Source organism: Temnothorax americanus, unplaced genomic scaffold, assembly GCF_048541705.1.
Source record: "Temnothorax americanus isolate GAGA-0224 unplaced genomic scaffold, ASM4854170v1 Scaffold3, whole genome shotgun sequence".
NCBI lineage: Eukaryota > Metazoa > Arthropoda > Insecta > Hymenoptera > Formicidae > Temnothorax > Temnothorax americanus.
The window spans coordinates 2,102,225-2,113,468 of NW_027509442.1; the positions used below are offsets into that span (position 1 = coordinate 2,102,225).

Sequence of the window (11,244 nt, forward strand, 5' to 3'; positions counted from 1 at the left end):
ATAATTGAATGGAATAAAATTGATTTTTAACAATTGAATATTTGTCTTGACAGCTCTTGAGAATGTGGATATAGAATAGATATAAAGGAAATAGCTGCTTGATATATTCTCCTTTTTCTATCTAACTAGACTCCGGAAAATTACGTGGAGTATGATGATCGACGCATATGACTCCGTGTAATTGCGGATAATGAGAAACTGAAAGGTCTTGGATTCGTTTCCGGCGTTCATCCCGCATATTCCTCGTTTTAAGACTCCTCTCCATTCAAAACAGAGGAAGAGATCCCGCCACTGTTTGTAGAGAAGATGCCGGAACCAATCAGCCATTACACCGGTCGCGTTCTCTTTTGCACCTTTCTTTCAGACATGACAGTTTGGATACGTGCAGCGTGCAGTCACGTGCAGTTCAGGGTGGTTCAGGGTTAGGTTCAGGTTCAGGGTGAAGCAGGGTGAAGCGTTTTTGCACAACGCGACGTGTGGTATTGTTTGTTTATTTGCTCCGAATAACTGAATTAATAACTGAAATAAACAAATCGCGTTTGAGATGGCGGAGGAAGTGCTGAGGGAGTTGGAAGCCGCGGCGCAAATCGTTCTGGTGAGTACCGTTCCGAATTCTCTTTCGCCACGCAAAATAGATTGTCACGAAGCTGCGCGAAACCCAAGCACGATCGGTACGGCGAAAACAATTCGGATACCGCTCGCGGATTCCAGTGAGACTTAGCGCGCGTAGAGCCAAAAATTTATTTGCCAGGAAACGTCGCGTCTCTTATCGAGTCCGCGAACTCTTTTGCATCCGTAGGATCCCGTTTTTGGGTTAAGATCCGCGTCACGACCGACACGACCTATTTAAGGTATTTCTTGAGATTCGGCGAAGTTCTGCGGACATTCGCGCGCGCGCACGCACGCATGTATCTCGCGAAAAATTGTGATTTGAGGAATTCTTTAATGCGGGACAGGCGATTCCCACGAACGCACGTGCCGTACGAGGCAAAACAAAACAAAACTGTCTCGAGGGTATTGCAATACTCCGTGTGTTATGTAATTTCTTGTGTTTACTGCTTCAAGGAAGCGTGCTTCGTTCCACGATAGAGAAACTTGTCAACCGAAGCGACTGCGTGATTCCCAGGAGGCAAAATGTTGGCAAGTTTGCCAGCATATTTCGAATGGAATATTGCTGCAGATTATCAACTGCGTTCTCACATTAAGTTCACGCTCTGTTATCGATATTGTCGGCAGAGTGCCAGCGGAGCTTAACGTAGACATAATTCTTCTTCTTCAGATTGACACTCGATTCCCCAACCAGGCTCGCTGTAGCCGCTGATAACCCTTTGTCGTATAGAATTTGAATACAAATGTTGGATGTTGCTACACTGATGAGTGGGTTTTACTCTGTGGTGGTATATTTTTTACCCCAGCCTTATACAAATCTATGTAATACACTTACCAGAGTAAAACTTTTTTACTGATACTGAAGTGTATTTTACACTCCAGTAAATAACCAGCAAATAACCTAGGGTTAATAGTCAGTTTGATTTTTGCTTATTTAAGCATCCTTAGGTCTCCTTTGACGAAAAATATCGCTGATTTTACATGAATACAGATATAGAAATATTAAACTCAAGATTTGCCAGACACGAAGAAAATATTCTGTTTATATGTTCTGAGTTGTTTCTACATGTTTGAAAACATAGAACGTTGATAAGTGATTTTGTATTCGCGTTGCTTTCAGGCGCCACCAAATTTGATCTCATCGGAGCAGCGTCAATCTGCGGAAGCTGTGTTCCTAAATTTCCGTAAAACGAAGTCACCGTATCAACTGTGTCAACAAATTTTAGAATTGAGCTCTGTGGACTACATATTGTTTGAAACGGCCGGTTTGATAAAGACAGCTCTGATACAAGAGTGGACCACTCTGGAAAAATCTGACGTCTCTTCGTTAAGACAATATTTGTTGCACTATGTTATAAGCAAACCTATGTTAGCGCCATATGTCAGGACGAGGATACTTCAAGTTTTTGCAATAATAGTTAAGAGAGGTAGCGTGGATGACTTTGGAATAGAGAGAAATCGAATAATGAGTGAAATAGAAAATTTAATTAAGAGTGGGAACTTACCAAATGTAAGTATACATTGATATAGGTATATTGATTTTTCGTATGGCACGCAAAGGAGAAAAGAAAGAAGAAAGAAAGACTATTGCTTTATATTTACAGCAAATTTTGGGATGCAATATTTTATCTGCGATATTGCAAGAATACGCAACGACTGCTAAATCATCCGATATCGGTCTGACATGGGAAGTACATTTTAAGGCGAAGAAGCATTTTGAGCTAAGCGATATGAAAAGAATTTTCAAGTTTTGTATCGAGGTATTCGGTGAATTGATCAAGAAGGATTTTGACGAATCGACGTTGCCCCTCGTGAAGTCCTTGCTTTCCATGGTGGAGAGCATACTCGTTTGGCCATTTATTGAAGTAAATTATATCCTTTTATTATAATTGCATTTGGGATCAATGTATATCGATGCAAAAATATATATTAATTGCGAGATAAACTAAAGAAAGAAATTGGACATTGCAGCTTGTATTCAATTCATATTTCACATTTAGTATTAAATGTATCAATAATGATGTTAACTTGAATACTACATGTGGGAAATGATTATGAAGATAGATATGGATATAAATATATAAGAGATGCATATTTAGTATTCACATGTGGTATTAAGCAGAGCGTAATTGATATATTCCTTTGAATATTAAATGTGGATAATTATGGAGATAGATATGGATATACAGGATCTAACGCAGAGATATTTATATAGAGCTATATCACATTGGTTATATATATATATACCTTAACTCCAGTGCACTACCTAAAAAATTACTACTTAAGAGCATGTGTGAGGTTTATGAATCCGGGAATAATCCACCATTGAGGTTGAACGTACAGTGGCAAGACGTAATACTAGATGCAGCAGTATTAGATTTATTTTTTACACTGTATTGGAAAGTACGTAGCAATCCGCAGCTAGCACACCATGCTATGAATTGTCTGATACAACTAGCGAGCTTACATGGTAGAATCCTGGGTGTGGAAGAAGTAAAAGTGCAATACTTGACAAATTACATGCAGAGATTCTTGAAGCTTGTGTTAAGTATTGAGATTGGCGATCAAGAGGCGAATGGAATTACCAACATTATAAGAAAGATTAATTATTTCTTTCAAAGCTCATTGAAGAGTCTCCCTGAGGACTTGTACAAGCCATTTTTGGAACAATTGACAAGATTAACGTGCTTATTTATAGAATGTGCTGCACAAGAAGAATCGGTAATTATTGCATCTATTTCAGTAAAATTTGCGTTTAAATTTCGGTTCAGAAGATCATTTTCAAATTTGATTCTACAATATTTAGCATAAAAGTGTCCGTCTTTTATGAAATTACAACCCGTGAATATTAATGTGGATATTAGAACAAAAAAAACTTAATGTTTTGTCATCTTTACAGATACGCGCTGATGATTGCTTATATATGGAAGCTATGGAACATATGTTTGAAGTATGGTCATGTATGTTGTATTCAGCGTTCGAATTTCCATCAGACTTTTGTAAGCAGAGCTCTATTCAGATATTTAATACGTATCTTCGATGTCACTTATCATCTCCGGAAGGTGTGAGAAATGCCGGTGGGAAAAGTCTCAGCGAGGAAGTAGCAGATGTGGAGGACGATGACAAAGTTAAATTTAAGGAGCAATTACAAATAGTTGGTAAATAGAAGTACAGTCGATCCTATCAAAATGTATTTTGTTACGCGGATCGATAATAATAACAAACGTTTGTTATAAACTCTAGGAAACTTTGGTAGACAAGTACCAGATCATTCTTTACCTCTATTAGCGCAATTACTCGAAGATCGAATACATAAATTACGCGATAATCTGAACAATATGGTCGGACAAAATGAATCGTCGTCTCGACCTGCCTCTATGGACGAGTTATACGAGGATTTGCATTGGCTCATTTTAATAACGGGACACGTTCTTTGCATGGAATCGGAGGGTGAAACCGCATTAGTACCTTTGGAAATTACGCGATGCAGCATGAAACAGGTTTGTAAAAATTTACTGCAACTTTTACATTTTCGTAAACCAAGTACTAAATCTCTTTTGTACGTGTGCTTTTAGTCCCGAGAGGGGAATGTTGATGTAAACCGGACATTGGAGTTTTTAGTGTCTTCGCAAAATGTTCAGTCGGATATAAGCAGCCCCACGGACTCGATCGATCGAGTTATTCGATTGATCACAGGCGTTTTCCGCTTGTGCACCATTGAAAAGACTGCTATATCGATACACTTGGAGAATATACTTAGTCCCGAATTGAGCAGCACAATAATATGGTTTTTACACAGATGGTCGGAGATCTATCTTTTGCCAACCGAGACCTATTATTCCGAGTTGAGCACCACGCTTTTACATGCTTTTGGCGAGGATAGTCCCGGCGCATTATGGTCAATGAATTTTCTTCTGGACAAAATAATTTGCAACATCAACGCTTTTAAAAGCGAGCCGGCGCTAGTAGACGAAACTATAAAATTATTAATATCTCTTGTTAATTCGCGAACGAGGTAAATATAATTTATACGCAAAATTTGTCTGCAGTCATATTAATAATTTGTTTAGGGACAACGGTATTTTTTCCGTACAAATTAATGATTATCAAATTAAGTTTTAAATAGAACTTGACTAGAATGGAAAATCTTCCAGATAGAATCCACGGATTATGGATTTCGCTAAGATTTTTACTGGATGATATTTTATGAAAAAGATATGGGGCATTTGTTTTCTGGTAGGTGATTATATAATATCCGCTTAAATTCTCAAATTTTAATACTCTCTTAAAATTTATTTATGATTAACTTAAAAAGAAAACTGATAATTTTATCTGTATAGATAAAATTCAACTTTATGAAAGCTTTTCTATATTATTTAATGTATGATCGCGTCGTGAATTGGAATTTTACTTGTGGCGATGGAAAAGCACTTCCCTTTAATCAATGACATATTAGTCTTGTGAAGTTTAGTACAAATTTTATGAATACTTTGTATTTTATGTATCGCGTATTTAAAAAGGAATTTGATGTGTTATATCTGAGAATTTATATACTTTCATATTAACCTGTTTGGACATCGAAGATTTTCTTTAATAGATTACTTATTCTGTGCCTTCCAGCTTTGAAAGGGGTTATCATAATCTACTATCTCGCTCTTCACCTACATCTAAATCTTTCTATGATTCTCTAATCTTGGTCTTTATTTTCAAAATTATTTATTTTGCTTTCAACGTCCCACTCTATTTTGATTTGATAAACAATTCAGAAAAGTAAATATGCGTGCCCTAGACAAATTATCGTGTATTTTAATGAATATATTACGTTTACGATTGCTTTAACAAAGTAAATGTCCTCTGCGATTTTGTAATTTTTATTCCTTTGTGATTTAATTATATTCGCATAAAGTACTATGTACTACATGCTACAGCTTGAATAAAAGAATATAAAAGCATTTGTTGCATATTACAAGATTTAACGCGTTAAAGTAATCGTGATAACATTGTCATTGAAATGATTTAAGATCTAAGTATATTAATTTTTCAGAGCTTCCTGCTTGTCGAAGTCTGAGCAGTTTACTTATATTATTGAATTGGCTATGAAAGAGCAGTACGACTTCTCGCAGATTATCAAGAGAGGTTTAATGTGCGCGGTAGTTCATGCCGGTAGCGTGGTACAAAATACTGAACAATCCTATTGGTCACGAACGCTAGAATGCTTACAGAATAGATACACGCAATTAACTTCTAGTGAAAATTTCATGTCGTCTTACCATGAAGAACGATTTAAAGTTCAAATCATAGATATACTAGAATCCTGTATAGGTAATGCATTAAATATTTATTTAAACCTTTGTGATCAACGCGATGCGCGTGTATTTTGTTCGACTTAAAATAAAACTTCACGTGCATAATCGTCATTTTATTTAAATAGGTGTGGTACAAGGTGCTGAGAGTCCGATAGTAACGCCCGTGTATCAACATACTTTTCCTATATTAGCCGGACTTCCAAAAATATTGTCCTTGTATCATAATTATCAAGATATAGTGCAACTGATATTAGAGCTATTCAGTGAATATACAAAAATTTTATTTTTCTTATCGGAGGTAAGTATCATTATTATTTATATAGAGCTATCGCAGTTAATGCCTGGCATTTTGATGGTAATCTTAATTTCAACGTATTATATTTTATTGAATTATTTTAGGTTGATTGTATACGTGTCTATCGAACTTGTGTGCAAGCGATGGAAACGTATGCTCGCTGCAATAGTCATCGGCTTACTGTAGACTCGACCGCGGAGGAGGACAGTTTTCAGGATATTCTGTTACTCATGCGATTATTAACTAATTTATTAATTAAAGACCTATTTAATTTAAACCACGAGGTAAGCCAGCCATTCAGCCACGGTGCGTCTGCACAACCGGTCACCGAGCTTATTCCATCTACCGATGTTTTCTTGTACGGCTTAAATATAATCATGCCTATGATGACAATGGATTTGTTAAAATTTCCGTCGCTTTGTGTACAGTAAGTAATTATATTTTAGTAATACAACATAAACAGAAAAGAGATATTTACACTTTCAACAATATATTTAAATAAATATTGAAATTAAGTTATGTATATAATTTGAGAAATTAAAATTTTTGTTAATGTTAAATATATTTTAAGAATTTTTGAATTAGTTCACATATTTTATTAATAACATTTCTATCATCATTATGTATGCATATATTTAAATATTTGCTATTTTACAGGTATTTCAAGATGATAGCATTTGTATGTGATCTATGTCCTGAGAAAGTTTGCGAGCTACCTGTTAAATTGCTGCAGCAGCTTTTAGCGTCAGTAGAATTAGGTTTATATTCATTTGGCAATGAAGTAGCTAGCCTTTGCTGTGATACAATCCAAGCCTTGACCAAGCACGTTCACAAAGAAGTTACGCAAGGACGGCGGCGCAAAGATATAATGGCACCCTTTTTGAACGTAAGTTTTTACAAGCGATAGCTTATGAGCATATAAACGTGCCTTTTAGGATACCGCAAATTTTGAAATATTGAATTTTTCCTTTCAGTTGCTGATAAGTCTCATTTTGTCACATCAAATGGATTCAGATCTGATCTCGAACGCCAGTACGCCTCTTTTCCATCTCATATATTGCTATCAAGAACAATATCAGCAACTTGTACAGAATATTGTATCCAGTCAAACGGATCCACAAGTAGCACAAAGATTAGCGAATGCGTTCACCGAGCTAACGACGGATATAGACTTCAGTATGGACTTGAATAACCGTCCTCAGAGATTGAAGTTCAAAAGTAATTTCGATAAATTTGTCGTGAACGTACAAGGATTCTTAATGGTTAAGTAAAATAGAAATTAAAATGTAAATATACAAAAATAAAAGATTTATTTAAACAATACACGCGTGGATTTAGATATCTTTAGATCTCGTTTAAATCTATTGTTATTGTTTAGATTTTGAGAAGTTTAATCGCATTTTCGTCATACGTTCAACTGTCCAATTAGTTTCACACTTTTAAACTTTTTTAATGCTTAACGCTTGGAATTTTTTAACGAATTTAGTTAACGTTGTAGAAAAATTGAATTACTTCAGTTCCTTGCTTTAATCATATTAATCATACGGTGTACGATGAGCGTTTTTAACATATGGATGTATTTTATTTTATTTATGGATGTTATTGTAAAAAGAGGACTTAAGCATATAAGCTTTTTATTGACCGATTTATTACACGTTACCACTTACAGTGAGCCTAGCGAAATATTCGAGTAACCATAATATAATATTTATAATAAATACTAGTTACAGCATCGATGCACGTTTCCGATAGCAAACGGTCAAACGAAAACGTTTCGTAACGGATGTCCAGTTACCTTACAAACAAACACACGAACTTATATACTTGGTACAGATCGTCGTTAGCCTCCCCGTGGATCGCCTCAATGATCCTCAATGTTTCACAAAGGAATGCTTATTAAAGTAACATTAAATTTATTTATATATTTATATAATTTTTATATTTTTTGTATTATGTATATATGTATAAATAAGCGAACGTGTGTACTTTCTCGCGCTTTCTCACATACTTTCTTCTTTCACGCATTTCCACTCGGGTTCTTTCTCTCTCGCTTTCTCTTCCTCTCTTTTTCTGCCTTTCAACCTCTCATGCACACTCATTCTCGCCGTATCCGTTCTCTTCTCTTATATTTCGTCTACTATTAATAACAATGATTATTAATCTCTCCAACGACTTAAATGTGATGTAAATTTCTCTTGTAATATACGCGTTTTCTTCTTTTTCCCTTTTTCTTTTCCTCCTTTCTTTTCACCCTATCTTCCCGACACCACTTTGCTCTTCGGCATAGTCGATAGAGAGCCTAAAGTTCAACTTATATATTTATGCATTTATTTCTCGATACGTCATACGGTGGTGTGTCGTTAATAAAATAAAACTATCAGATATACTACAACAGTCAGCCAAGCGAAAACGGATTGATCAGTGGCGGGGCGTTACACTCTGTGTGAAGCCGCGATCGAGAATCGTGTGGGCGATCGAAGAAAAAGAAAAGAGAAAAAATATAATCGGCCTCAGGATCTAGCGCGCGAAGCGCCTTTGTGACTAGAATCAAGCGTGTCCGGATTTACGATATCGTATTCCGTCAAATTCCGATATCGACATCTACGTCGGGACTTCCCTCTCTCCTGGAGAATCTTGGTCAGAATCTTGTTCCTCGAGAGACGTCAAGGTACACGAAATCGATAGACCACTTCGATGGAAGGGCAACATTTAAGAAAAAACGTTCGCACTTGCAAAAGGAGTTCGAAAATAAGGTTCCTTGCCGAAAGGACTAGTAACTAAGGAGTACAATGATGTCAGTAATACTTGGACAATAAAAAGAGTATTACGTAGACACGCTCTTAAGTTACACTCGCGGAATGTGATTTGGAGAAGCGACAGAGCCCAATATATAATTACAAAATGTATATATACGTATACCTTCGATTGTACTTGGGCGTTTACAGCAGCTTGCCAGCAGATCTTCTGCGACAGATTTCGCATTCTGTTATATTTCTGTTAATATTCTGCCGACAAAATTGGTACTTTGCAAAAACTGCCCAGTAAACAAAATGTTAGCAGTATGCTAATGGTTTTCCAGTAGATTCGAGTGGGAAACTTTGGCAAATTGACATTAATTGTGTCCGCGATAAGCTCGTGTTCGGCTAATAGAGTCTACCAATGTAATCTATAGAATCTGCTAACAGAATGATAGCAAATTGCCAGCAAAAACCGAGTAAGCTCTGCCATTTCATAACGAGTTAAAATTCGAACATATATATATATATATATTTAAACGACTATGAAATTGCACTCGGTTTCTGCAGTCAATCCGCTATTATGTTCCGTTAGCAGTTTCTGTTATATTTCTGCTGGCATTCTGCCGAGAGAATTGGTAGTAAACGCTTTTACTAAATTCGTTTTTCGATAAACTATCTGAGCAATGGGGAACGTACTAGACGGCATGGGATGGAGCTAAACAAATCGGGTTTTTGCTGTGCGTGAAATGTCTCAGTACTACATGTCGACTGATGTCGACCTCATGAAATGCTATTATATACGTAATATATATCAAGAGAACGAGTCCTTTTTGACTACATCCCGCATTTGGACACCGCGCAATTGCGTGTATCGTGAGTTAATATCAAAGACGTTGAGATGTTCTCCATGTGAGGTGCACAGTAGACACATGTATTTTATAATGCCGCACCTGTTACCCGAAATTTGTTACACGTAAGAGAAGTTAGTAAAAGCCTCGGAACAACGCAATCGTCTACCATCTTGCGAGGAAGGTATCAATTTCAGATCGTTGAACTATAAACTGGGAAAACAGATCGTTCTGCTTCGAAAAAAGAATTGGATCGAACGAGAATTGAATTCTTTCTGTACCAACTCTAACTGTAACTTCATATTCTGAAAAAATAAGTTTTGTCATATAATTCCAATTTTGTTCATTTGCTACAAGTGAATAAATTGTTCGTTAAGAACCCGGTGATCCCAAATTGAATATTTCCTCGTTAGACGAAGTCATCAGTTACGTTCGTCGACGCGCATTCGTCGCGGGTACATACGTCCGTGCCGCATTTCGCGGCGAACGTCTTCGAGGAGCGCTGCTTATAAGCTCTAAGTAGACATGAAAACACGATGTGTCAGAGTGTGGCGTCTATATCCATAGATTAGCGTAATTTTATCTATTTCGCATACTGTGAGATACCAAGTGCGAAAACCCCAAAGCTTCGTCCCAGCTTCGTATCAATGTGGATCTCGGTCGATTACAAATAGAAAAATTTCTTACGTCGTCTGGACATGCCACTTGCTTGCCGACTACATTACGTATTTATTCGTGTTTCGAAGAAGTTTTTATAAGTTTTTGCATTATTTTTCCGCTCTCTTGTCGGAATTATTTTCTCCATGCAATCTCGCAACAATGATAACAACTTAAAATCCCGTTATGATTCGTAAAATTTGTGCACGATATCATAATGCTGCATTAGAATTGTAACAAAGTTTCGTACGAATTGTTATTATCTCGTTGCAATATTTCTACATTATTTTTGGACAAAAATTCTTAGAAACAGAGAGTTACAAATGCTAAGTTATTGTGTACTCGATCTGTTCTTAAAGACTCTTGTTTTTTTTTATCTCTCTCTTTGCTTTAAAACTCTTTAATCTATTTATATAGTAAAACAGTAGAGCTGCCAAGTACTAAAAAAATATGTAGGATTTGCAGATATCTTAAGACAGGATAAAATTACCCTATATCGAGGATAATAGCGATGCAGTGCGAAAAAACACGTTTCGAACTACGTTAAAAGAAAGTATTCTACGAGTCAAGAAGTAGCGATTCCTATCTCCCACTTTCGTTGCCTCTTAGATTTCACACCTTAAATGGTATTCGAATCTTTTTTGCATTCCAATGCAAAGTTAGATTACCTACCAGCGAAGTTAGCGTCGTTACTTTAGAGCAATTTAATCCTATCTTACAGAATACGTGCGCTGCAACCGAAATTACTTGAATCTCTAATTAAGAAGGTGAAATCTTCATCGAGCGACTCG

General features: G+C 36.3%; 1 protein-coding gene across 4 annotated transcripts; it reads left to right on the forward strand.

Moving 5' to 3' along the window:
- Positions 1-392: 392 nt before the first annotated feature.
- Positions 393-7,533, forward strand: LOC143900364 (exportin-4). 4 transcript variants are annotated; one of them, XM_077411621.1, is made up of 13 exons: positions 402-595; positions 1,066-1,140; positions 1,730-2,119; positions 2,214-2,481; positions 2,873-3,330; positions 3,509-3,767; positions 3,853-4,109; positions 4,185-4,624; positions 5,654-5,931; positions 6,041-6,213; positions 6,315-6,637; positions 6,868-7,096; positions 7,185-7,533. In XM_077411621.1, exons 2-13 carry the CDS (start codon positions 1,135-1,137, stop codon positions 7,479-7,481), a joined length of 3,378 nt encoding a protein of 1,125 aa, XP_077267747.1. In that variant the 5' UTR covers positions 402-595; positions 1,066-1,134; the 3' UTR covers positions 7,482-7,533. The 4 variants fall into 4 exon arrangements, with proteins under 4 accessions (XP_077267745.1, XP_077267747.1, XP_077267746.1 ...); XM_077411620.1 differs by lacking the exon at positions 1,066-1,140 and having other exon boundaries at positions 423-506; positions 540-595; XM_077411619.1 differs by lacking the exon at positions 1,066-1,140 and having other exon boundaries at positions 393-595.
- The last annotated feature ends 3,711 nt before the right edge of the window (positions 7,534-11,244 follow it).

Bases quoted from the DNA above. Each gene is read 5' to 3' on its own strand.
- LOC143900364 (XM_077411619.1), top strand. From the start codon at position 545: ATGGCGGAGGAAGTGCTGAGGGAGTTGGAAGCCGCGGCGCAAATCGTT. The intron at 2,120-2,213 runs GTAAGTATACAT...TTATATTTACAG, and splicing joins AGAGTGGGAACTTACCAAAT to CAAATTTTGGGATGCAATAT. The intron at 6,214-6,314 runs GTAAGTATCATT...GAATTATTTTAG, and splicing joins TTTTATTTTTCTTATCGGAG to GTTGATTGTATACGTGTCTA.